At 38.6% G+C, this 27,701-nt stretch overlaps 1 protein-coding gene across 1 annotated transcript; it reads left to right on the forward strand.

Moving 5' to 3' along the window:
- Window positions 1-595: 595 nt before the first annotated feature.
- On the forward strand, window positions 596-20,493 carry N4BP1 (NEDD4 binding protein 1). Its single transcript, XM_009885082.1, has 7 exons — window positions 596-607; window positions 2,241-4,012; window positions 11,845-11,975; window positions 12,413-12,509; window positions 15,023-15,130; window positions 17,774-17,881; window positions 19,961-20,493. Exons 1-7 carry the CDS (start codon window positions 596-598, stop codon window positions 20,295-20,297), a joined length of 2,565 nt encoding a protein of 854 aa, XP_009883384.1. The 3' UTR covers window positions 20,298-20,493.
- Window positions 20,494-27,701: the final 7,208 nt, after the last annotated feature.

The following is a 27,701-nucleotide window of genomic DNA, read 5'->3' on the forward strand; positions in this document are numbered from 1 at the left end:
GGTGGTCGGCCAGGGGGGCTCGGTCAGCCGGAGGGAGGCCGGGGCCGTGTTGGGGTACGGACGGGCCCCTCTCTCCTGGGGCAGCGCTCGGGGCCGCCAGGGGCGGGTAGGAGGAAAGAAAGGGCCGAGGGTGGGGGAGCCCGTGCTGCACGGGGAAACAGAAACGGTCCTGCCCTGGGAACTAGGTGTGTGCCAGGTGCCAGGGTGTCTCCGGCGCTGTTGACATGAGCGTAGAGAACAAAGAGAAACAGTTCAGCTGAGGAGTGCAAAGTTCGTCGGTGCCGCAGAGCGCCTGGCGGTCACCGCCTTGTGGAACGCTCCTGCCCTCCGCCTGAGAGGGCTTCACACCTGTAAGAGCGGGACGAGCTTTGTTTTCAAACGCTATTACAATGTATCGCTCTCCTTTTTCTTCCCTGAGTCAAGAAGTTCTTCAGAGTTGGTTGGGTGCCACCATCGTTCCCAGTTGCTTTACTGAGTTAACATAGTCTGTGGCTTACGAGCAAAGCAAACAGCTTAACAGAGCTAATATTTCCTTCGTGTAAAAGTTGGCAGATCCAGGCTGTTCGCTGGAGCAGGTAGCTCGCTTTGCGCCCGAATGCTGACCAAGGTAAAAGAGAGCGCCTTCCAGGCTGTGTGCGGCTCTCACGGTGGCACCGGTCACTGTGAAGTGTCTTCACAGAATTATTTTGTTAAATCTCTTGTACAGATAGCCTTTGGTGGTGCCCAGCAGTAATGACGAAATTAATGTCGCTCATAGTGGGCCCAGTGCCTATAGCTGCTTGAATCATGTGGCGAGAACGGTGGTGTGAGCACTGGCTAGGCTGAGTGTGGCTTTCAAACCCAAAATCTCGATATGCGGGCGTTTGTGTCTGGCTGTTTGTTTAAATACAGATATATATTAGTGGACATGCTTAGCATGTATTTTGTGACTTAATTTACACAATTGGCAGCCCACTTTGAAAAACTTGATTCCTTAACTGTGTAATGCCAAAGACTTAGCGAAAATACTATGAATGTTGAGGTTTATGAATTATTTGACTCAGAAGTTGCCTCTAAATTGACTCCCAAAACCATTACAGGTAGCATAAACAGCTGTTCTTCTCTGGGCAGCTGCAGTACAACTTTCTTTTTTTTCCAGAAAATTAAAGCCTGAAATGACCAGCACAAGATTTCCCCTTTCTAACTGCTGCTTTTCCTAATACCATGCAAAATGTTTCCCACTCCAAATACTTAAAGGGTATGGGAGATGTGAGTTCTCTTACATGTAGAGCAGTTTGCAGACCCTGTGTCGAGGGATTATTGACCAGAAAGTATGAACAATTACACGTCTTTATTGGCTCTCTTTAAAAGCCTTTGTCATAGCAATTTGTGTTTTAATTTGCCATATATATGCAATATATTCATTCTTCAGTGCTGTTTAGTAAATGTAAAAAAAAAATAAAAATAAAAAGTTCCCAGATTTTGAATATCCTTTTTTCTAATTATGTTATTATCCTGTTGCTCTGCAAAAGCAGTCAGATGGTGACTAAGGCGTGAAAAGTAATCCTATGGATTTTGTTGCAGAAGCAGTTTGTGCTAATATGGTCTTGAAGGGGCCTGTGGTGTTGTAACTAAAGAGATGATAGGAAGTGGTGTTACATTATTTGTTTCTTTATATTGGTTTAATGTATACTACTGTGGCTACTAGTTATGTTGTGCCATGCCACAGGATCCATGTCCTTCATTTGTTAGTAGCAAGTGTAGAATAAGTAACACTTCATAACCACTCAAAAATATAGGATAGCTACTGCTGTTTTGACCCTTTGGAAATTTTCTTTAGAAACTGCTTTGAGAAGTTCAATTTTATGGACTGGGTAGAATTCACTAGTTCAAACCATTTGTTCGTGAAGTGTGTGTTCTCTTTAACCAAAGAAGGGGGATGGGAAAATAAATTTCTTTGGACTTGTCTTTTAAACTGTTTGAGCTACAACTTAAATAATCTGTTACTGTCAGTTTCAAGTAAATTTATTTATAAACAATAGGATATAAAAGAAAGTTAGCATTCTCTGAGATCTATTTAAAAATCATTTCAGATATTTGTATTTTGTCTCTCTTATCCAGTTTACTGGCAGTATTTGCTTTCTCACATTTGTTATGCTAAGTTGGTTTTATTTTCTAATGTACTTGTCCATTACTGACCTAACCGAAGCTAATTTTAGCTTTTTACGACTATTCATTTGGCTGTCTTTTTCTCCTTCTAGGAGTATATTAAGGGACTCTGTGAACCTGAACTAGAAAAAAAGGAGTACTACCCAAAGGACATGCACTGCATCTTTGTTGGCGCACAGAGCCTGTTCCTCAACAGTCTTATTCAGGATACCTGTGCTGATATAACAGTGCTGGAAATAGGATTGCTCAGTATTAAAGGGGGTGCAGAAGCTGTTGTTATGGCTCAAAGTCACGTTCAGCAGTTTGTGAAGCTTTTTGAGAGTAATGAAAGCTTGTTAAGTGACAATGAATCGGGGATTAAAAAGCAATTCAGACAATTTGTGGAAGCACATGCAGATAAATATACAATGGATTTACTGATTTTGCCTAGCTCACTAAAAAGAGAACTCCTAGCTCTCACGCGAACTGCATGTTGTGAAGGGGAGAGCGGTATCATAGACCTTACAGGTTCTGAAAGCCCGACAGAGCTTTTACAGAATGAAGACTCCAAAGCAATTGCTACAAACAGAGACGGAAGAGCCAGTGGTGAGGAAGCAAGAAACAATGCTGGGACACCTGTAACTGAGCTTACAAAGCAAATGGACACTGTTTTTTCTGATGCCCCTGAAACAAGTTTTGTTCCCATAAACCTTGTGCCTCCGTTAGAGGCAGTGGTGCCTAAAGAAAGGCAGTCATGTAAACGAAGATCCTCTGATGATGAGGAAAGGCTCCCTAAAAAGCATTTCTCTTTGGAAAATGATCAGGAAGTGAAACCTGCTTCACACAGTAATCCTTCAGACAGTGATGCAGTTATTGATCTGCTTTCGGATGGCTGCGGTGAGTCAGATGACCCCAGTTATTGCCTTAAAGAAGGTGATGATATCACTGAGGAAATGGAATATAAGATCCTTGTGAACTTTTTTAGAACAATGGGATATTCTCAAAATATAGTGGAAAAAGTTATCGGCATCCTAGGACAATCTGTAGAACCATTAATGTTGCTAGAAGAAATTGAAAAGGAAAATTTAAAATTTCAAAAAGAACATGAACGTTCATCTCAAAAGCCTAGAACTATCAATCCTCCCTTAGGAAGTAACACAGATAATTCACGAAAGCTAGAAGACAAAGGCATTTCTAGCAATAAAAGTCCACTTAAATCCAGTCATACTACAAAGGAGACAAAAAATGAATATCACAAAATAAGAGATTCACCAGGCATGCATGGTGATGCAGAAGATAAAATGCATATGTTGGTATGCAAACCTGCTTCTCCTTCCAGCAAAAATTTGGCTATATGCTATAAACAGAGAGACATTTATTGCCCTGGTAAGAATAACAGTTCAAGGTCAAGTGACATAGAAACCGATGGTGGTGTAACTTTCAGCACTATACAGACTGGAGCCCTAAAAGATATTGATTTTGTTGCCAGAGGGAGCTCAGATGCGCAGCGTATCTCAACAAAGACTAAAACTGCAGTTCAGCAAAAATCTGCAGGTGCCTCAACTGTACAGAATAGTCATCCTGTTTTTGAAGACCAGTTAGGACACTGCAGCTCTTCTCAAGTGAGATCTCTCAACCGATGCCTTTCCCAGACCTCAGATTCTGAAAATCCTATGCCAGACCAGGTATTGTCTTCACAAATACATCCTTCAAATCCTGATAGAGAGACAGTGGGACCACACAGTCGTCATCCTGATCCTTCAGTTACTGGAGTTCAAAGATTCATGGAATCTCTGAAAAAGCCATACAGACTGGAGTTGAAAAATGAACCTGGGAAACCATATTTAAAACATATCATTATTGATGGAAGCAATGTTGCAATTTCGTAAGTATTGTTCCTTTCAGTATCTCTTTATTAAAAGTTCGATGAGCTTTCCAGTGAAGTAGAGAGGAAGAGGTTGCTGTGGCGTGTTTTTGGTAGCTAGCTTTTTGATGCCCGACAGTCTATGTACACAGCAAGGTTTTTCAGCTGCTGGTAATGGCTGCATTAGTAAATTACGGTAAGGCTTGATAATGAAAAATTATGTGAGATTGACAATAGCCATTTTAATTTCCAATGCATAGCAATTTTGATAATTTTTATTCTCCGTTTAGTGACAGCATTCATTTTATGACTGACTTTTTTTAGAGTTACTCTTTGTTGAGATACTGTGCATGGAAGGAAATGCAGAAGTTTTTAGCAGGTGCACTATGTGACACTGCAGTACACAAATCCAGCTAGAGCAGTGTGGTTGTGGGATATTCTATTGTGAAACAATTCTTGTAGAATTTACTTTTGCTTTAAAACAATTCCCTAGTCTGAAGGTGAACAAATGCAATAACTGTTTAAAATAGAATAAGGAAAATCCTTGATTTTGACTTAAAAATTGTTTGGTAATCGCAATACACTGGAAGGTATTTTCTGTACACCCATTTAAGACTTAGCTTTCCTGCTCTCGTCGAAATTCACAAATTTGTAAAAACAGGTAGCTTAGATTTAGGTAGCCCAAATACTAAAATAATCTCAAACAAGCTTGAACAGAATAGGCAATGGAAACTAAACCTAGATATACATTAGAGGTAGATAAGATCTTTTTTGATAACACGATGTTTCAAAACGAGAAGTGAATTAATTCTACAGCATTTCTTACTAGGCAGTGATCAAATTTAAAGCCCAAGTTGTGCCATTTCAGAGCAACCTACTGAGAATTATCAGTGCTCCAGCCCAACGTAACACTTCAGTTAGAAGTAATTTCAGTGAGCTCAGCTCTGTTGCAAGCAATTTTGTGCATGAAACTTAAATTTGCTTTGCACGCACCTAACAAAGGAGTTGAGTTACAATCAGCTTAAGTGTGTTGTTTTTTTTTTTACTTTTGCTCTTAATGTCTTGTCAGTTTGAAGTGGAGGTTTTTGTGTAGTAGTAACACATTTGTCCTTTAGCCACATTACACATTAGTGCTTGGGCCCTGTTACTTCTTGAAATGTAGGCATGCAACAAAAATGTTCCATCCCCCTCCGTAAAACGTGCAGAATAGGGAACCGGGTGTATGTCTGCACACACCTTGTCTCCTGTTCCTTCTGATACCTGAAAGAATGTATGCAAACAATAGGAGACAATTCTAGGGTGGTTCTGCAACTTTAATTGCTTGGCTGGTATGGCACCATGGAAACAAACGCTATGAAATGGGCACAGATGATACTGAAAAGATCAAAAAAATCCTTTTCACTGACTGTGATGCAGGGATTTTGCATTATTGTAAGTATCCTCTCATTCCTTTTTTTTTTTTAATTGTTTCTTTTGTAGACAACTTTGGAGGGCATTGCCAGTTACAATTTTCTTTTTTTTTTCTTTTTTTTAAAGTTTGTTATAACTAACTGGAATAGCAAAAATCCCTTAGAACCTGTGTCACTTTAAAATTTTGTGATTCACTTGATTCATCCTAACATTTTTCTCATCAAAACTCTCTTTGAATTGATTGCTGTTCTCTAGTCAGGAAGAGACTTGGATTTGTACTTTTTGTACTAAGTAATTTTGGCAAGCACATGTCAAAAGGTTTTGTCAGTGTTTGTGTCATGGTTTCAGTTGGGATAGAGTTAACTTTGTTATTAGCAGCTGGTATAGTGCTATGGTTTGCATTTGGGATGAGAAATACTTTTGATAGCGCAGTGGTGGGTTTATTTGTTGCTAGGCAGTCAAGGCCTTTTCTGCTCCTCATATCGCCGTGCCAGCGAGCAGGCTGGGAGGGCGCAAGGAGTTGGGAGGGGACACAGCCAGGACAGCTGACCCCACCTGACCAAAGGGCTCTTCCATACCATGTCACGCCACGCTCGGTATATAAAGCTGGGGGAAGAAGAAGGAAGGGAGTTAAGGCATTCGTCTTCCCAAGTAACAGCTACGCGTGATGGAGCCCGGCTTTCCTGGGGATGGCTGAACGCCTGCCTGCCCATGGGAAGCGGTGAATGAATTCCTTGTTTGGCTTTGCTTGCATGTGCGGCTTTTGCTGCTCTACCTATTAAACTATCGTTATCTCAACCCACAAGGTTTTTTTCCTCACTTTTGCTCTTCCAGTTCTCTCCCCCATCACAACTGTGGGGAGTGAGTGAGCGGCTGCGTGGTTGTGGCGGCTGGCTGGGGCTAAACCATGGCAGTTTGCTATGGGGCTTTTTTTAGTTTTGGAATATGAAAGTAAGCAATGACAAATGCAATATTTCTTCTTAATGAGGAAGTGGTAGCTTTTAAGAACAAACTGACTCACTGTTCTTCTGCTCCAGTCATTAATGTAACAATAAGTAAGAGTAAACTTACTATGAGAACTTGCTATTTAAGATTTTTTTGGTGCAGAGTTCTTCTGCTGAACATGCATAAACCCTTCCAAGTACAGAAATTAGTTTTCATTGTGAAACCATGCTGCCAGAACCAAAATGGAGTACTTTAAGTGAAATAACAGTAATTCTGAGAAAGATCATCTGTATCCCCAGACAAAGTGTGAAAAGATTAGGCTATTTAAGTGTTTTTTAAACACTTAAACTGTTTTAAAATATGGATATTAATCTTGGAGATTAGAAATCCTGAAATAAGCCTCATATCAGCTATATTATCTTGTATTTAGTTGTAACTAATTCTCAAATAGGTGTCCTGGTTTGAGGTAAAACAAAGACAATATTTTCTAAGAATAGGCCAGAGTACTACCTGTGATCCCATGAATTCCGTAGGATGCTCTGAGGCTGAGAAAAACACATCTGACTGGTTAAGATACAGGTATCAGGTCATCTACTTGCAGCTATTAGATGAAAGAGGCTTCCCAAAAGAATGGGCTCAAATGCTGTTTCGGGGAAGAAAATAAGCTTTTCCAAGGGGAAAAAAAAATAATGTTATGTACCATAAGAAAATAATGTCAGAGTGTGTCCTAAAATGAGTTTAATGTTTCAGACAGTTGACAGCTGGACAGTTTCCCAGAAGTAACTATGTAAACACAGATCTGCAAGTGCAGGTACACACAGTTGTGTTTGGGGGGGGGGGGGGTGAAATGGCTGCATACTTCTAGTTTCAGAGATAGGTAAAGATGCCCTTAGATATTGTTCTTTCATGGTTATGAAAGATCTACTGTAACTCCTAAATCTTTCACCAAAATTCCTGGAAGAGAAAAACTTGCACCATTGTTAGAGATAATAAATACTTCTAACTCCCTTTTCTCTTTAACACGTGTGAATTTTGCTTGAGAACAGAAATCATAGATTTTGTTGTTATTTTTGTGAAGTGCTAGTAGAACTGTTAATATTATTTTAGCAAACTGGGTACTCAATCTTAACTTCTTCCTTTTATGTACAGTCCTAGCCTGATGATTTCTATTTTGATACCTTGGTGTTCGCTGATAACTTACGTAGACTACCGGATGATACCTTGCAATTCCTAGACATATAGTTCATTCAGAAAGATTTCTGCTGACGCATATAAAAATATATCTCATTTAGCCTGTGGGTTTTTTTGACAGGCCTCTTATGTATTTGCACGTGTTCCTGCTAGAGCACTATTTTTCCCCATTTAGAACAAAACGGTTGTTTTTAAAAATGCAGTTTAAGGACCAAGGACCTAGTAACATAGAGATGTTCGCAGTTAGTCCAGAAAGTCTCTATAGCACACATGAGGCGTCAAAAGTAAATCTAAGTAACAGCTTCTGGTTTTGAGAAGGAATGTTGGAAGATTTCTTAATGTGTAACCTTTTCTACCAAGTGGTCATTAATTGAAGAAGGTGATGATCATCCTTATAAATTGATTTCCCCAGATTTGCCCAGAGCTACTTCCTTATGACTGGCAACAGTAATACTTTTCAGGTCAGTCATTAGAGAATGAATTGAATTAATAGATTAAGGTTTTCTGTCATTTTATAGTCTTGCTAACTTTAAAGGGGAAGTCTGACATGATCCATAACTCTTGACACTGCTTTAATTCAAGTACAGTGTTTTGTTACAGTAAATAGTTTTTAAAGTAACCTTATTTCCTCATTGTTCAGACTGTTATTTAGAAAATAGTGATGTAAAAATGCAAGTCACAACTGAGTCATAAGCTACCTTGAACTTTTTAAAATGATTTCCCAAACGTGTATTAGTGGAAGAGAAATGCAAATTGTTGGGGTTGTGTAGAAAATAACAGATATACCACATCCTGTTTGTCTATTTATTATTTTTTTAATATGGAGATATTTTTTTCCATCTACATATTTCATCTATGGGGGTTTGTGTCTTTGTCTGGGGGGTGTGGGGTAAGAACAATCAAATACATGTGAAACCAGTGAATTAAAAGGTAGTGAATAAACATCAGCTTATCTCCCTGATGGCTGCAAGACTACTGTAGGCAGTGGTCTCCCAACTTTTTTTGATTGAGCACAGCACACCTATGAGTAAAAAAATCCTTGAGTGTGCACCCCCAGTATATGTGTATTTATCAACTATATGTGTGCATTACTGAAGTTCTGATATTTCCTTCATGCACCCCAATGGATTGTCTTGCACAGCAGCTGGGGTGCACACACCCCGCATTGGAGCAGGGCATAGTAGCGGGGTACCGTTGATATACGGTCCCCAAATATGGTTATAGAACATCTGCTGCCTGCTGCTCAACCAAGTAAAAATTCTGCTTATGAAAAGCAAAGGAAGGAGAACTGCTTCAAAATAGCAGAACCATCAAGATATTTAAATGTCGTGCTAAATAATCAATGCGCAGGGGCCTGGGAGATTTTTAAGGTATTCTGCAGCTTCCTGCTGGCTAAATAAAGCCTCATTGTTTTCCTACATCTTAGAAAGTGAAGAATAGTTTTCAGTTTTGCTTTGAATTGTTTTCACTTTTACTTCTCAGTACCTCGAGGTTACGGACATCTGCTTCCACGCCTCTGTTGGTTTTGGTTTTTTGGACCCCTGAGTGTCATGTGTTTGGGGGGTGGGGTGGAATTAGTGCATTGCCCACATGCTCGGGCAAAGGCTGCATGGGCTTCTAAATGGCTACTTGCCTTGGGTCTTAACTCTTGAAGACTGCAGGAAGCTGAAGAATTTTTCATCTTGACACATGCAGCCTAGTAAAAATGGCACATTGATCTATAAATGCTAGCTGTACTTTCAGTGTGCTTGTTGAATAAGAGAAAGTCCAGATTTTACTCTAACTGCTAACAAGCATTTTTCAAAAGTGCTTCTTTTTATGTGCTTAAAACAGGCTTTTCAGAGCAGACTGAAATATCCAGATAGTGTCAGGTAATTTTAAATTAATATTTTAATTAAAATGTGGAAGAAACTCAGAATCAAAGAATAATTGGATGGAATTATTTCTTGCTAGAATTGTTTGTAAATAATGTGTGCTTTCCTTAATTTAGTTACAAAACCAAAGGGAAAATGTTACACGTCCTGGAAAGCAACCTGCTGTTTGGTGCTTTGTGCTGCTTATGATCATCTCTTGTTTAGCTTCAGAAATACCTTTGTAGGGTTTTTGTGGTTTTTTTAAAGAACTGTGACAGCCCAAACCAGTATTTACAACGGCAGTTGGTGAACAGATGCCGTCTTTGAGATTGATGTCTTGGAAAGGCCACCTTGCTGTGGGAACTTGCTGTCCCTCAGATGTTTACCTAGCTCAAATAAAGCGTGTCATATTTCTGTTTATCTATCTGTGACATGCTTATGCATATTATAGCTCACCTTAATTCTACATGTCATTCGATAAAGTTAAATATACTGCTTGTATTTGCATGCTTTTTTTGTGGTTTTTTTTTTTTTTAAGTTGCTACGGAGCAGGAGTGTTCGATCATACAGGACAAATCAAGAGCTGCTTTTCTAGGCTTTAAAAGATTCAAAAACCAGAGAGTACTGTGTGTAGTTTAGCAGGTTTAAAGTTCTAAAACAGGAGAATGTGCAAGTAGAGAAGGCATCATTTTCAACATGAATGTAGAGACCTCTGTATCTCTTGAAGTCCGGTTGAGAGCCATTAATACAATGAAAGTATTTAACGGAGTTTTCCAGTTTATTGAATAGGACATCTAACTTAAAGTGGGGGGGTGATGGCTGCATTTTACATTTAGGACCTAGAAAGTTTATGAGGGGTAACTCTCTTCTGTGACAATTGCTTTCCTTTATTTGACTGCTCTTGACATCAAAACCACCTATTTTTTAGGGTCAGTGTGGCATAGGCTTTATTTTTTTTTTTTCTCCAGAAACTCTGTTAATAAGTCAGATTTTTTTGCCTTTTGTAGTTCACATGTAAGTTACTCATTTTTCTGCCCTTCTATATAAAACATTCCTCTCCTAATTCAGAGAACCATAATAGATTTGTATTTTGATAAATGTATTGTGAAATGAGTTTACAAAATTGGAAAAGGATACATGAATGTTACTAAAGACTGAGTTTCATTGTAAAATATTTCCATGGAGATGTTTTAAAGAACTCTCTGTTCATAACATTTCCTGGTAGGTTAAACTAGGGGTTTAAAGATAAGATTCCATTCAAAACTAATAAGGCTTACTATTAGGCTACTATTATTGCACATTAATTAGGAGGCAGATTTAAAGTACAAACACCACTTGATCAGTTATTGTTATGAGAAGCGCTTTGTAGTGACCTAACATCTAACTCAGACAGTATGTACTACTTTGTAAGAAGTGCTTTGCTTGTTCATGCCATCAGTTCTGAATCAGTGTGTCTTTTCTAACTAAGAATATCTTGTTTTGTGCAAGTATAACCTGTAATCTGTGAAAATGCGAGGGGAAAAGTTTCTGAATGAAAACTGGATTTAGCCCTATGTAAGGTGCTAATAGGTGTTTTGTACGAATTTATTCTAGAGGTATTTTTGATTCTGTCCTCTGTACTTTATTTTAAGATTCTTCTTCCATTATTCTCCTGAAGCTCAGTTTCCAGAATCTGGTTAGACAGTTAATTGCTAAAGGAGGACTTCCTGCCATGTGTTAAATGGTCATGTAGGATCATTGGGGTAATTCAGATTGAGAGGGACCTCACGAGGTCATCAGCTCCAATCTCTGTATCGCTCATATCGGGCGGTTGCTGATTTTCCTGGAAAGTCACTTAACTGCATTGCAAAACCAGGTAACGAACATCTTCTATTTTTAAGGGAGGGGGAGGGGGAATTGCCACTAGAAATACAGTGCTTTGAAAACATTTCTTCCAAGAAATTTCATTTTTTTTGCTTGAAAATGTAGCTCAGAATTGTTGAAATGAAGGTAGAGGAGGCCCAAATATCTTAGATTATCAGAGAACTTCAGATTTAATCCCTGGGAACCAGTTGAACCAAAAGTATTCTGTTTTGCAGTGGGACTCTATTGGGAACTACCGCTATATTGGATTATGATCATTTTAATCTATAATCGATAGATTTTTGAAACCATCTCGATTGGCCTTTTTAAAGCTAGCCACACTTCTAATTATTCAAATATCATCGTACCCACAAAACTGAAAGGAGACTGAGCTATAAAGTTGCCAAGTGATGTTTCCATTCTCTTGTTTTGCCGAAAATCTCTTTTCATTTGTAAGTTTCCTCATCTGTAGCATCCATCTACCTCTTATGTGGTGAGGCTGTATGTGTAACTTCCAGCTTCACTTTGCAAGGTTATGTTCTGGGTTTTTTTGTATTCATAGTAGTAAAACTCTAGTGAATTTAATCTCCCTTCTCTTTTTTTCACCCCTAGTCATGGTCTAAGGAAATTCTTCTCCTGCCGAGGAATTGCAATAGCTGTTGACTACTTTTGGAAACGTGGCCACAGAAATATTACAGTGTTCGTTCCACAGTGGAGAACAAGACGTGATCCTTACATTACAGGTAAGGGAAATAGTTTCCTAATATCTCCTTTATTAAACTAAATTGAAACTGTTTCTTTGGATACTTCTGTGAAGAATGAATGGAGAAGGAACACTTCATAAAACATTAAGCCTGAGCAGTCTGGCTGCTCAGCATGAGTCATGGGGTTTCCGTGTACAACCTGAGACACTCTGAAGTGCTGTTTAGACTAACTGATGTGCCCTAAGTGGAGGCCTTTTTGTTTTGTTTGGATTTTGTTTGCTCCTTAATTTCTAGTTTCCTCCCCATTTTTATAATATTAGCAATTCTTCAGCTATCAATATGTCATTTCTGAAGATTAATAGGTACAAAAATAGCCTATCTTCTCTGCTAATTCTCTCTCAGACTAATTGTCAAGTCTATAAATAGCTTAGAAGAAAGCTTTTGTTTTTAAGAACAGTTGTTTCATGTTTTAACAGAGCAGGATTTCTTAACACAGCTCCAGGATGTTGGAATATTGTCTTTAACCCCTGCAAGGATGGTTTTAGGAGCAAGAATTGCTGCTCATGACGACAGGTACGGAATATATGTAGTTTTAAAGTCTTTTTGAATATCTGACTAATGATTGTAAAAGCTTAATACTTCATAAGTGGTAGCATTAGCTATTCTTCAACCTCTTTAGACAGAGCACTGTGCACCTAACTTAAGACTGAGCTCTAAATCTGTTACATTATTTTACTGTCCCGAGAAGCTTTTTTATATGTAATTATCTAATAACGTTGTACATACTGTTTTCAGAAATTCAGGAAAAATGGCAAATTTTCGTGGCAGTTTTAACCCCCCAAAAAAAACACCTTTAATCCATTTCAAATGTCATCACTGACATTACTAAAAAATCCATTTCTTGCTCAGTGTGTTTATGCTTTCCTGATCATCAGTCTATTCCTGAATTGTCTTTTATGTTTGAGGAGCACTAGCATAAATCTGATCAGGTACTATTTTGTTCTGTTTTTTTTTTTTTCTTTATGCTGTTGTCACATATGGACATAGATGTATATTTGGAGCAGTGTGCTTGTAACAGTGTGTAGGCTAGTAAATTTCCAAGTTAATTTAAGCACCAAAGTTTAACTTCAAAATGTGGAATCAGACAACAACAGCAAACTTTAGGGGGTTTTGTTGAGTGTTGGGGGGGTTTCCTAGTACTTACATTGCTATTGCCAAATTTTCCCAGTCTTGAGACACAGTTAAAAGCGCACGCTGCTTAAGTTTTTGTTCCACAACCAGCTTTCCTAATTCTGTATGGATAAGCAGTTTGCAGCTTTGAAATTGTGTTCCACAGCTAGCTACAGTTCGCTGGACTTCAGTTTCTTCCTTCCTACTAGTAATCATTTATACTTTATTTTTCTGACTACAGAACTGTCAGGTTTTTGCGTCATGGACATGCCTGTTCTTGTTAGATTGCACAGTCATGTACCTGATTGCAGAACTTGATATGCAAAAGATATGTAGAGTGCACAAAACTTATCTTCCTTGTTAAAATGTATCAACTCTGATCTCTTAAATAATAATGTTGAAGCAAAAAAAAAATGTAGAAAGCAGCCACGTTGGAGTTGCTTAGACACTAATATTTTATATACACACAGCATTTCATGTAAAATGCTATGTAGGTGCAGTATTTACAGGTGATATTACTGTGGAAATGAGTGTTGTGCTAATGTACTTGCACTTACCTCAAAAGTGTACGTGTTCCTTTAAAAGAACACAATGGATTATCTCTTTGCTAAAATAGTTTCAAATGGCAAAAAACTTTTTTTCTGACAGGCTAAAAAAAATCATGGTATTTTAATAAATGAGTAGTTACATTTTGTCCTGGTTTGAGATAGAACAGAACCAATTTCAGTAATTTTACCTTTCAGTTAAGTCTATTCTAACTGACTGCACTCTCTGAAATTAATGGCATACTTTTCAGGCAGTGTCTGCTTCTAGCAGTGATAAGCTCTGATGTTTACAGTTAATACCAAGGAATGGTATGCAGAGAGGCTCTTGCTTGTACTTATTGCTATAACACCCAAGGGCAGCTAACTTTATGTGCCAAATTGGAGGGTAGGAAGTGGAAAAGCGTAGAGGGGTCCCACCTGCGGGGAGGAGCAGACAGGACAGGTGACCAACGGGGTATTCCATCCCATCTGCATCATGCTCAGTATAAAAGCTGAGGGATCAAAGTGTCAGCCCTTCTTCAATGGCTGGTGTTCGAGGAGGACTTTGTCCGTTCTTCTGCCCTTGATCCTGATCTGTGTGTTCCTGAATCCAGTTCTTAAATCCAGTTCCCATCTGCTCCTGAGTCCAGTCCCAGTGCTTGCCGGTGACATGATTGTCATCCTGATATTTGTTTTGTGTATATTTTTATATATTTTATTATTTTCTTATTAATATTATTATCTTTTCTTTTTATTTTTAATATTTCATTCAAGCTGTTTTAGGTTTTTTTTCAACCCATAAGTGTCTCTCCCTTATTCTCTCTCCCTTCCCCTTCTGGGAAGAGAAGGGGTTAATAGAGAGCATCTGTCATTTGTTTAGTGGTCAGCCCAGCCTAAACCACAACACCTTTTGTCATAATTTATTTAACAACAAAATGGTAACAGCACTCTTTGTTAACAAGTATTCATGGACTAACATGCAGAACACTATCTTGCAGAACATGGACATTAATGCTAAGCAAAAAAGTGTATGGAAATAGGTTTGTGTTGGAACATGTAATAAATACTGTACTCTTTTGTAAAGCAAACCATTTACCTCTACAAATACTTCAGAATCTGATAATCCCATGGATTTGGGGGGTTTTGCTTGTGGGGCTTTTATGGAAAAAAAGCCTCCCATGAAGACTCTTCTGCACTAAGTAAATGCATGCTACCTAAAGCATTGTTTAAAGTTATATGGTGCGTCAAAACAGAGTAATTTCCTGGTAATCAAAGTGCTTGTTTTCCTACAAATAGATTACTCTTTGATGGTGAAATGTTTAGTTTTCTAGGTCTTTGGACAATTTTCAGCAAAGCAGACTATCTTCATGGTCTTTAAAATTAATTTTATAGGTTTTTATTACACCTTGCTGATAAAACTGGAGGTGTCATTGTGACTAATGATAACTTCAGAGAATTTGTGACAGAATCACGTGCCTGGAGAGAAATTATTCAAAAAAGGTAATTACTCAATTTCTATGAAAGTTTAGAAGGATGTCTGTCCTTACAGTTGGTCATGTGGGATTTTTTATTTTTAATTAATCTGTCATGCAGTACTAGTAGAGCCCAACAAAGTACTGTGTTTGTTTCGCCACTTTGATTCATTGCCTCATCATAATGTGTTGAGTAGTCTAATGTCCCTATTATTCATATATTCTCTGATGTATATCTGTTAATTGCTCACATAAATAGGAGCTTGGTGTAGCAGCCAAGCTATATCACATCTGAAGCTCGGTGTTAGATCCTGTTAGAATATACACTTTGTGGTCCATTCTCACAGGCTTTCTTGTGTTATATCTTATTTCTTCAAGGAGACATGATAGCTAATGCAGACATACAGTGTCACTTTTAAGGTTTCCGAATTGCCACAGATGGTTATGATTTAGCAGTGATTCAAAGTTTATTAATGATTTCAGGTAGATCAAGAAGTTGAATTTTAGTGGCACTTAATTGTTAACCAATTTAAAGATTTACAGAGTGATTTAACGAAACAATTAAACAGCAACTTAATCACAGATTTGAAGATTACAAGATTCACACTAACTTACTATAATGTAGCCCAAATCAATACATACACATTTGAGTGAAAGCATATATCCCAAATTAATACATAAAAGCACACAGACACCTCTGGGTCTCTAACTGCTGGGATCAAAGATCCTTTGGTATCGGGCGACTCTAACGAGCCGATGGGTACCCCTTTAAACTCCTACGCCTGCATGGACAAACAGAAGAACACGTACATCTGTAAAAGCTAATATGCCTGTCAGAAACATAAAGATGGAGAAGGTGGATGAGAGAGAAGCTAGCCTATAGTTAAAAATTTCCCTTTTCCTGAGTTTAGAGTAAATACATTGCATCAGCATTCCTCAACGGGCGATAATTGAGACTTGAGAGGGTTTGACTCACCCTGGCCTTCTAATCCTCGAGGTGTCAGCCTGAGCGGTGTCCCAACTCAGGGGAGGTACTGGCCATAGCTTGCTGCAATCCAGAAGAGCTCAAAGGATCTTAGTAGAATTGCTACTTATAGGATCTGAGATAATTGACTTTCATCAGGTAGTTTTTCACTCCAGCCCAGCTCGGACAATGGGATATTCTGGTATTTTCCACTGGTTACACAAGCCCAGAACTTGCTAGGTCGTGGGGTCCTGGTATCCCCCTCTCTCACAATCCATATATTGTCAGGAGTGATTGATTATAGTTGTTATTTTCAAACGGTAGGAGTCATGGGAGCTGGGCACGCTGAGGGGTTGCCATAGTGTTTTGGTCCATTACTCTCCACCTTTTCTTTCTTTCATGTTGGACCATTATATGAAGTTCTGGTCCATTGTATTATTAAGTGTCCCAGGTGGGAAGGAAATAGAGCCGAGTATCGAGGGGCCTAAAGGCGGGGAAGAGGGTTGCACCACCAGTCTGTCCAGTGACTAAAGTTAGTTTATCTTGTCCATAGAGTGGCAGTGTGGTTGCCTCTTGCCTCTATGCCTATAAACAGGGAATGCCACAATGGAATTATAATTTGAGGGAAGTTTTGTGTTTGGCTAGTCTCTCAGAGTTTCATTAAATGTGGTTAAGTGACGTCATATACATGAGGAAATTTTTGCAAAAATGTAACTTGGTTAGCTCTCCTCCAAACTCTAATGTGTAAAACAATGTCTAACAACCAGCATACTGTAACAGCAATCGGTAAGATCACAGTAGGGTGCAACACCAGGTTTAGTATTCCAGATGCTGTTGGAGACCATCCAAGCAGGACTTCCCACCATTGGTGTTCTCCATCTCCTTTGACTCTTTTTAACAGTTGATCTATTTCTTCAACATTTCGGTGGCCTGTGATGAGAGTCCTTTGTCTGGTTTCCTGTGCTTGTTGTAGGAGGTTGATGAAATCAGTGTGGTGAAGGAGTTGTTTGGTTATAGTTAGATTCATTCCAATAAGTGTGGGTTGTAGCTCACGATGTAACATGTAACGTAACCAATCACTCTTTACTGTAGTACAACAAATTGACATAGTTAAACAAAAAAACTTGCAACATACCTCTATAGCCATTTTCCAGCAATTGTTGAGTGTCCTTTGGGTTTGGATGAGTTCACTTAGCTATCAAATATCCCTGCTTCATCTTGTGGATTCTCTGTGAATTATAGTTTCTCCTGTGCAACTCGTTTTTTAGTTCATTTGTGTGTTTTGGTTTGGTTTGGGCTTTCCGCCTCCAGTTAAACCCAGCACTGTAAACAGCTAATGCTATGTTTGCTAGTTGTGTGGCTTTCTGATAACATACACACTTTAGCTATGTGGTTGAAGATCCTTATAAGGAGGGGGGAGTTTGAACAATCAGAAAACCTTCTCTAATCACCTAGGAAATTCCAGCCTGGTCTCTTTGCAAAAATTCTGTGTTCTGCAGTGCAATGGGAACAGTTCACATAAGCTCCCATTAAATTATTTTGACAGTGAATGTTGGTTGTATCTAAAATGGGTTGCTAGTTAAGCTTCAGTGACTCCTCATGTGGTGTGAAGTGTCTACTCAGCAACTTGTCCTATGCTACAGAGGTGAAGGGCAGCGAGGGTGTAATACATTGCTAGTAAATAATACTGAAATAACTCTCTTGCAGGTTGCTCCAGTACACTTTTGCTGGTGACATATTTATGGTTCCTGATGATCCTTTGGGAAGAAATGGACCTAGATTAGATGACTTCCTTCGAAGTGAAGGCTATTCGAGGTACAAGCACTCTTTTCACTTTTGCTTGAGAGAGTTACAATTTCAAATGTGAAATAAACCATTTTCCTGGTTCTCTTGAACAATTCTTTAGATCTATATAGTAAAGGTACAGTAAAATTAAGCAACACTGTAGGATGTAGTAGCTTAACAAAAACATGTTTTTCCTATTACTTCAGTCTGTTCAGAAACTGCTGGTGACATTTGCATCTAATCAAGATCTCTCTCAGAACTGAGATAAGACAATAACTTCCTCTGACACTTGATTGTGGTCTCTTTCATACAAAGGTGGTCCAAACTGTGTTATCATTGGACAAATCTGCCAGTGATTCGGGTATGTGTTAGCCTGGTATCCTGTTAATTAAAGTAATGTTATTTAAAACACTTTGGTTGATCACTTATTCATAGTGGGACAACAGGTGCCACAAAAATACTCTACACTCATTCTTTGTCACAGGAGAGGCATTTCACTTGACACTGGAGGGTACTGTACTGTTAATAAACCAATTTTTGAGCGGCATCTTTATTAAATGCATTTGTATTTGATTCACAATCTTAAATATTAATAAACATGTATTGTTCTGTTAAGATTATTGTACTTATTAAATGTGCATGTATTCAAAGTGTGAATTTGCTTTGCATTAACTGCCAGGACTTGAGAATGGGTTTGCTCTTTTGCACAAGAAAGCTGCTCTGTGTTCTTCTTTCACCAACTTAGGAATTATAAATGTTAATGATAGTGAGGAGTATTGAGAGAGCTTTTGCTCTTACAAGTGAGGTAAATAAAATTAGAAATACAAAAGGCAAGCCATACTTAAGGATTAATACTAAGAGTAAGCAGGAATCTCAGCTATTGGAAACAATTGAGGAAAGTGAGACGTATATACCAGCAGGTCACAGGTAGATTTGAAAATAAGCATGTAATGGAAACATGAAAAAATGAAGTGCAGTTCTAGAACTCCAATTAGAAATGCTAAGAAAGTATCCAAGCTCTAATATAAAACCCTTCCAAGATGTCATTTGGAATGCTGTGTTTCAGACGCTTGTATCTGAGAAAAATAAAGTGAAAACAGACTGTGTTCTGAGAGGCGATTGTAGAAGTGGAAAGAGTCTTTTGAGAAGCGCTTCATTTCCTATCTGTACACTTGGAACTGGAACTAGGCTTTGTTTTTTTGGGGTGTGTGGTGAGGTTTTTTGACACTGAGGAAGGGTGCCAGTCTTACCTAAGACTTTTCTACTCGAGTTAAATGATTCAGAAAGCATAAATGGCACCAGGAACATGATCAGAAACTAGAGGGTTCTTGAGCAATTAGGGACCCTTTCCATGTTGAGTAGTGGGAGATGTCATAACCTAAATGCTTTTAAAATAGAGCTCTGTAATTTAGGTAGTTTCCCTTGGTGGTAGGAGAATGGACTGTAACACGAGTTCCAGCTCACGCTTTTTTTGTTATGTGGAGGCATCTGAAGTAGACTTGGCCCTAAATTTTGTAGTGCTAGCAGTTTAGAATAGCAACAACTTTTCAAAGTCTGAAATGAAATCTCAAGGAAGAACATTCAGATCCTGAAAAACTTCATTGCCCCATCAAGGATATCATATGAGGGAAACAAAGCCTCGATCTATATGTGAGCACAGCTCACAGTCATGAGCAAAAAAAATTATGTGAGGAATAGCCTTGTGGAGCATCTGGAAGCCCCTTCGGTCTGTCAGTATTTTCACATATTCTGAGTCAGTGTACATGTGTTCAATGTATCTTTTTATCCATTTAGCTCAATACCGATGTTGATACTTCCATAAAATAAGCTTTGACTGCTGCTGTATTCTGCCAAGTAAGTACTTGCAGCATATTGGAACTAGTCATAGATAATATTAGTTAATGCTGTTAGTCGTGTCAGATTCAAACTGAAAACTGTTACACCTATGGTTTTGTTTCACTTTGGAAAAAATGCTTATCGTTTGATTCCCATCAGTAACTAGCCGAGCAGCAGTGAAGTATATACAGATTTTTCTTTTCTGTGTTTGTACAGAGGCAGCTAGCATCTCCTTTACCTTAATTTAATCAAAATTTTTATTTTGTTCCATAGAGATTTTCGGTCAACACAAAAGGCTTTACAGAGCAGTGGACAATATTCTTCTGAGACACCTTTCTTCATGCCAATCCCCAAACCAACCAGTAGCAGTCAACAGCCTAAAAACAGAGTACATGGTGATCGTTCATCAACACGGATTCCGCTGGAAACAAACATACAGGCTTGTCTAGCAATTCCACCACAGAGATCTGCTTCAGAAACAGTACAGCTGAGAGAAGCCCTGATAAAAATTTTTCCTGATTATGAGCAAAGACAGAAGATCGATCAAATACTAGCTGATCATCCATTCATGAGAGATCTTAATGCACTGTCTGCCATGGTGCTTGACTGACTATTTTACAGGGTTTTTATATCACAACTGATCTGACTAACTTTGAATATCAATGTGAAGAAAAATGTTGCTCTATTATGTTACTTTGTGAATATTCAGAACCTAATTTTATTTGTATAAACAAAGATATTTTTTGTGTATGTTCTGTTGCTAATAGATGCCAGTTTTTGCTAAACTAAAAACTGCTGCTACTACAGATTTGTAATAATACTTTCTATGAAAAAAACAAATCTTCTGCTTCACTTGAATTGCTTATTAGAGCAGTAGCAGTTCTAATGAACTGTTATCACTTCAGGAAGGTTTCTGACGTACTCGTTCTTCTATAAAGAAAGATTAAATGCAAGACAGATAACAGTGTAACATTGTAAGAGTGTTGTGGGTAAAATTGTGTGTTGTATAACTTAGGGATACTAACCAGCCTTCTGATACTACGGGCAGCTAAGAAGCTTTGTGTATATGGCTAAAATCTTAGTGCCCGTGGAACAAAAACAAACCAAGAAAATCCATTTGTCTGTTCATCCAGGTTGAGAGATACTATGCTAGAGTAGTTAGGAGAGGGAAGTTTTCAATTAGAAAGTGGAAATTCACAACTCTCCTCAATAGAACATATTTGTAATGCTTTAAAAGATCTGTGATACCTACATTGTTTTTTAAATTGGAAATTCTTTTGACTGTCAGTACTCTTTCACTATAATTTTAGTATCTGTCTCTTTCACAATAATTTTAGTATCTTCAACAATCTGTGATGTTACCTGTTTGTCTTTGCCCTGTCTGTTCTAAGTCTGAATGCTGTGATGAGCTATGAACAGAATGTGATGCTGTTTATCTAGAAATGGCATGCTGTCTTGTGCAGAGCTAATATGCTGCAATTAATAGTCATCCCCACCCCTTTAAATCTGTTCTGGGATCTGTCCCAAAAGTAAGGTGGAAAAATAGAACGTGATTTATGAAAGCTGACCAATAGGACCACTTTCAAGGGCAGGAGCAAAGTGAAGATTACCGTGTGTCCATGTCTCTGGACACACTTAAGTCTGTTATACCTCTCTTTTAACCATTTTCTGGTGCTAAGTGTTCACGTTAGTAAAATCAAATTAGACTGTAAAGAAAATGTGGGCTACAGAGCCCCTGTTAAATTTCTGATGTACTGAGCCTTACCCTAAAGCGTAAGTATAGTGGCTTTCTCTCCAGTTCCCTGAGTCTGAAATCAGTCTTTGCTTAAATGCAAAAGGGCTGAAATATACTGAGGAAATGAGGGTGTTGAAAGTCTGTCTTCTTGCATTGCCCTTTCACATGTATTGTGAAGTCAGAAACAGAAGGCAGTCTTGTTCTTCCCTCAACAGGAGTAAACTGAGAGATGATTGCAGCAAGAGCAAAAGAAAAGTATTAGGAACAGTTATTACAGCATCTTAAAAACAAAAGTGATGATAAGAGGTTTTGAGTGTTTCTACATCCAAATAGACAAATCTTAATTATTTTTTTCTGTGTGAATGAGTGGGCAATTAGTCAGGCAGAGTGGGCAGAGTCATTCTAACCATCACATGTTCACCAAGAAGCAGTGCTTGCCTACTGAGTGCTATGTGAGTTCTGTCCCCATAAAAACTTAGGCAGGTTCCTAAAGCCTGTTGTCACTGATTGGAGTTGGTATCATTTTAATAAGTAGTAAGGGAATAAATTATGGCCAGTGAAGGGCTTTCCCTTAGCAGGGATAGGATCCCAAGTGGTGGCGAATTGGATAATTCTGTTTAGTTGTACATCGGAGTGAGAACACAGGAACTTGGGTCAGCTTCTTAATTCCTAATAAGCTCTTGTAGAGGCAATCAGGAGAATCAAGGAAATTGACCAAGAGCAATACAAACTATTCCATGTCTCCTTTGCATATTAGTATACTAAAAACCGAAATCAAGTGTGCAGTACAGAAGTGCAGATAAAGAAATACAGTTTTGTTTTCATTTGTCACAAGGAAGGAAGATGATTAAAAAATGGAGTATGACACTGCAGGGGCAGCAAAAGATAAGTACCATGTACTATCTAGTGTGAGAGACATGGTGAAGTATGTAAACATCACGAGTTAGCCATGGTTTAGGGAACTATATTAATGCTAGTAAATGCTGATGTGCAGTACACTTCTGTGCTAAACATCCAAATTGGAAGGAATTAAAGAGGAACGACGCATCAGGTGTTTAGCAGAATAGTAGCTGATTGCTTTTTCATGACACAAGAAGCCTAGCTGGGAATGGTAGCTATCTAAAACCTGTAATCTTACCATTTTTTCCCAGATAGAGGACAGACTTGCCAAATTAATTGATTTTGGTGGCAGAAGCTTATTGCTGGACGTTAAAGTAAGCTGTTGCAGCCAAAGTTCCAGTAAAACGGTACCAAGTGAGTCCAAAGTTTCTTTGTTTTCTGTTTTTCTTTTTAGGTTCTATTGTCCCTTTAGCTTTGAGTTTTAAACACTGCATCTCTGTTAACAGGGAAGATGAAAAACATAACCAGTATGGTCTGAATTTTCCTTGGGAGAAATGGGTGGAGCTGTTGCAATGCTATGCTATATGGTAGAGGAACACCCAGGGTGCCATCTCAACTGCACTTAGAACAAAACCATCAGTGTCGTTCAGTTCTGTTTTCACTTGGTTTTAGTTTCCTATTAGCCTACTTAACTGTAAGTATGGCTGTTCATAAAATCTGTAAATGGTCTCTTTCCGTGCATGACAGAACTAGCACTGCATGAAACAGCAACCAAGAAAGCTTTCTTGGATCCAACAGAACAAGTTTTTTGTTTGGATTTTTTTTTTAATGGCAAAGAAAATATGCTTTTTTATGCAGGAAAGTTGGTCTGTGATTCTCCTTTATCAACTATACAAAGTGCTCAGAGTGGAATGAGCAGAGGGAAGGGCCAAGGCAAAGTCCAAATGTAGCCAGAATATTCCTCATCCCTAGAATAAACTAATTTTCTGTGAGATGGTATGTACTGCCAATACAGCTTTTAGTTTTTTGGTATTTCCACTGAAATGAGAAGATAAAGGAATATTTCTTTGATCTTGCTCAGAACTTCCCTGTTGTCTGGGATAAGATATTCATAATTCCAGGTAGATACAGCTACTTTTACCTGAGCAGCCCTGAGTTTACCCATGATAGCAAAAAAGTGCCAAGACCCAGCTGTTGCTTTTTTATGAGCAACAAAAACCCCCAAAATCCTGGATATATGTACAATCTCCTAGCTCCATACTAAAACAATAAAATACCATGATTGCCTGAGTGCATTCAAGTAGTTGTGCATGATAACTAATGTGTAACTGTGTTTTGCTGTGATCCTTGTGTAGCAAACAGCGCAGTTCAGATATCCAAGGCACTGGATTTGTTGGTTTGGGACCAGCAGGATCCTGCTCTAAGCGATGATCTTGGAGCCCTCTACTCTGCTTCCTGCATTGCTCCTGATCCCAAACAGTTCACACTTCAGATATACTGTTGAGTTCTGCGCTGGCAAAAGCAGCGTACAGTGAGTGACATGGTTTCACAAGCAAGTCCTGCACTGATGGGGAACCTGAACTTGCCACTCCTGCTGGACCTGAGCTAATGCCGTGAAGCGTCTTCATACTGTGTTTCCCAGTGTGTCCCATAATGTCGTATTTGGGCTTTCTTTTCTTACCAGTGTTAATGCATTGTGTGTTCCAGGCACCTTTCCCATCATCTTGGAAGATAGTTGACTGAACCTAAGAGAAAAAGCACATCAGTTTAAAAACATGAAATAAACTGTTGTATTTATTGTAAAATACGATTTCCTAATGCTAATTTGTTTGAAGAAAGAAAAATAGGAAAAATTGTCAAAATACTGTGGTATGTGGGAAAGCTGTTCCTCACTGAAGAAAGTTAAGATGAAAACATTAATGTGAATAGGTAAAAATCTCTAGGAAGAGACTGTTACAGAACTGAACAAGTTTTTTCCACGCAGTCACACAGGAGCATTACATAGGTCCATTCACAAGCTTGGTGAGGACAATGTGGGCAACAGGTAACCCTCTGGGTGTATGGCAGGTGGCCAAATGTTCTTTTTGCCAATGAAAAAATACTAATTTATTAATGATAAGCTAACGGTAAATCACCTTTTGTTTAACACAGAATGAGCATGCAGACGGTCAATTTGTAGCACAAACATTACTACATAATTCCCAATCTTTTTACAGACAGATCTGAGACAGTGCTTATGTTTTAATGGGTGGAAAACATGAAAGAAAAGGGCTTTGACATGAGGAACTACAGAATTGCCACAGAGAGTATTTGACGAGTATCTTTTTTCTTATCAACCAAAATGTCCCATGCAGATGGCCAGCATAATCGTTCCCATTTTTCAGAAACACTGAGGCACAAGAAAGAACCAACTTGCCTAAAACTGCTCAGTATGGCGGATGGAAGTGGTGACCAAGCTCCCAAGCCTCACCGCAGCAACGAGCTCCTTGATAAATCCCTCCTCATCCCGCTATGACATCTGTCCTGCCTAGGCAGATGTCCAGGGTTGACACGAAGATTTTTCTCAGCTGGCTCCAGCATCATCCACCCTGCAACCAGCACCACAGCAGCAGGGCTGCTGTGGAAAATGAGGCCTCTGAGGGCGTCCATCTTGTTTCACCTCAGGTGAGCTGTGGCGGGGAGGGAGGGAGGAAAATGGGGCATGAGGAAACAGGAAAGCTGGGAGGGTGGCTGGTGACTGACACAGTGCTTAAGTGAAGGCTTTGCAAGCTTGTATGGCAGCCTGGGCAGTAGCTGTGCTGGTTTGCTCTGCCTTGGCCCAATTTTGCAGCTGAAGCAGGCTGGTTGAGAGTGAAGGCTATGCGAGACCCTGAGGTGAGAGAGGCTGCTGAGAAAGCGACAAAGGATGAGGGAGCACAAGCCAAACCCTTGCTCAGTGACAGACTGTGTGGTAACAGCAAAGCCCTCAGCTGGGTACAGGGCAGCAGGTATGTGTTTTAGGTGAGCTTAAATCTCGCTGCTCGATCCTCACTGCTAGGCTTGACAAAACATAGTAATATCAGTATTAAACTGAGATGGCAAACTGCAGGTAACCCACTGTACTGAACTGCCTGCATATGACATGAGGGGTACCAGAGCCATCAAAACCGTACTTCTGTTTTTAAATAACTGCTAAAAGATACAATGAAATGTGTTTCCTGTTAGGGCTATGATTTAACTGTGCAAATGCTGTGTAAATGCTGTAGCTATCTGTAGTAAAGGAGATGGGCTTCAATCTTTTTACCTCAGCAAGTACTTCAATCTTTTTACCTTACCAAGCAAGGCTTCTGTTCATGTGAATTGGTTTGCTGCAACTGATGGCAGAGACTTTTGGGCTTTGTTTTTCTTGTCCTGAATGATGGAGCTAGGCCTGAAAAATTTTAAGTATTGTGTTCTTATGCCAAAATAAATATTCATGCTTGGGCTTAATCAGGAATAGATGAATCACTTCAAAGTCACACAATTACTTAATCAAGCAAAGGCAGAACTCCAGTGTGATTTTTGGGATTTATTTGTTCTCAATTTTAAAGGGAAATGGCCTTCTCTCTTTGCAGGCTGTCTGATATTAGCTATAGGCTCCCTTCGACTGCCTAGAGCCTGCATGCAAGTGCGAACATGCCTCCTGAACAACTTGTCTTCTTTTACTTATGTGCATGCTGGTTGTGTACATGTTGTATACGTTGTAATCTTTGTTTCTTTCTAAAGTCTGTTCCTAAAGTATGCTTTGTGCTATTCAGCCTTTGGTTACTGAAAAAACACAACTAGAAGCAGTGTTTTGAGTGGAAAATAATAGAGACCATCCCTTATGAGTGAGTGATGCAGGATTCCTCTCTCCCTCCCTTTAACATTTTATAAAACTCCAGGATAAAGTCCTGAGACTGACTCTGATTCTTGGTGTGAAGATGAGTACAAAATTTTTGTGATAAATTCAGCTGTTTACTGTTGAAAGGAGTTTTTTCTCTAAATTTTAAGATAGGCATTATGAAAAGTAAATAATTTTATTCTGGTTGTAAATAAGCAAAGCTACAAGCAAGTCTTAGTATTCAGTGCTGGTGCTGCTGCCTTTCTTTTCCCTTTCAGTGCCGTGTTAGGGTAGTTTGTGTTTTGGAAGAGTGTTTCTGAACTGCCTTTTGCAACAGCAGAGAAGGCGCTTGAGAAATTTCCATGAAAAACAGTGAATCATACGGTGTCTTTCTCATACTGACAGTGTTTCCTTCTGCTCTGCAAGCTTGCAGGCTGTGTTTGATATGAATGCCTTTCTTGCTGGAATTGTTTGTAGCTACATCCAAAGCTATTTTTAGATCTGGGCCTGACTTATGTTCTGGATGGCTCTGTTCTATTGGGAAGCTTGTAGTTATGCTGTAATTCATGTATAGGACCTGTTATTTTCATAAATACAGTTTAAAAAAATAATTACTTTGCAGATTCAAAGACTGCCTAATCTGCTATGTGAAGCAGTATAAACTATGGTAGGGTATTCTGGTATTTGGAGGAGTCTGGTTACAAAATTAGGTGTGTCTCTGATATGTTCAGTTTTTCTCTTTCATCACAGAATGTAAACCCAAGGGCCTTATAGCAGTGCAACTAATCACATTCAAAGTACTTTTAGTGCCCCTAACTGCTACTGTGTGCCCAATTTTGTACATATATTTTGGTATGTAATTCTATCTATACAGCGGAAATACTGCAATGCTCAAGTAAACAGGATAGACAATGAATTTTTAAAAACAGATGGATTTTAGATATGTACATTTTTCACCTCTCTGGGTATGCATTTATTTTTAGAATGTGGTTCCATTGTACCGTTGAAACTATGCAGCTGTGTATGAACAACAAAGTTTTGCTGTCTGCCTTATGTCTAGCTAAGTTCTGTAAGATTGCATTATATAATTTTAAATGGCAAATTCAAAGGAAGCATTTTTTAAGAGGAAACTGGTTTTGAATACATTGGTTCCCCTTTTCAGTCTCCACTTGAGTACATTTTTAACTGTTTCGGGAATGATACTTTTAATGAACATAAGAGAGCTAAAATATTACATATTTTTAATAAAAAAATAGAAACGATGCTCCAAAGATTATATAGTTACATACCAATTAAGCTTTATTTTCTTATCACTTGTTGCCAAGTATAGGAATCATTGTGATTCAAATCCAGAGTAACATATGAGTTTTCTACCTGACTGTTGAATGAGCATACAGTATTCGAAGTATTGAGTCTTAGTATTATTAATTTTAAGAGAAATCTTTGAGCAAAATATTATTCAGAGGCTATTAGTAAAAAAAAATACAAGCAAAAAATAAAAGGCTGGCTTGCATGTATGCTGGTATAAAGACACACACACACACACCCCCTTTTAAAACAAATGTTAAAGATTAATTCAAACTGTGAGCGTTTCAGTT

Source organism: Charadrius vociferus, unplaced genomic scaffold (assembly GCF_000708025.1).
Source record: "Charadrius vociferus isolate BGI_N301 unplaced genomic scaffold, ASM70802v2 scaffold475, whole genome shotgun sequence".
Classification (NCBI taxonomy): domain Eukaryota; kingdom Metazoa; phylum Chordata; class Aves; order Charadriiformes; family Charadriidae; genus Charadrius; species Charadrius vociferus.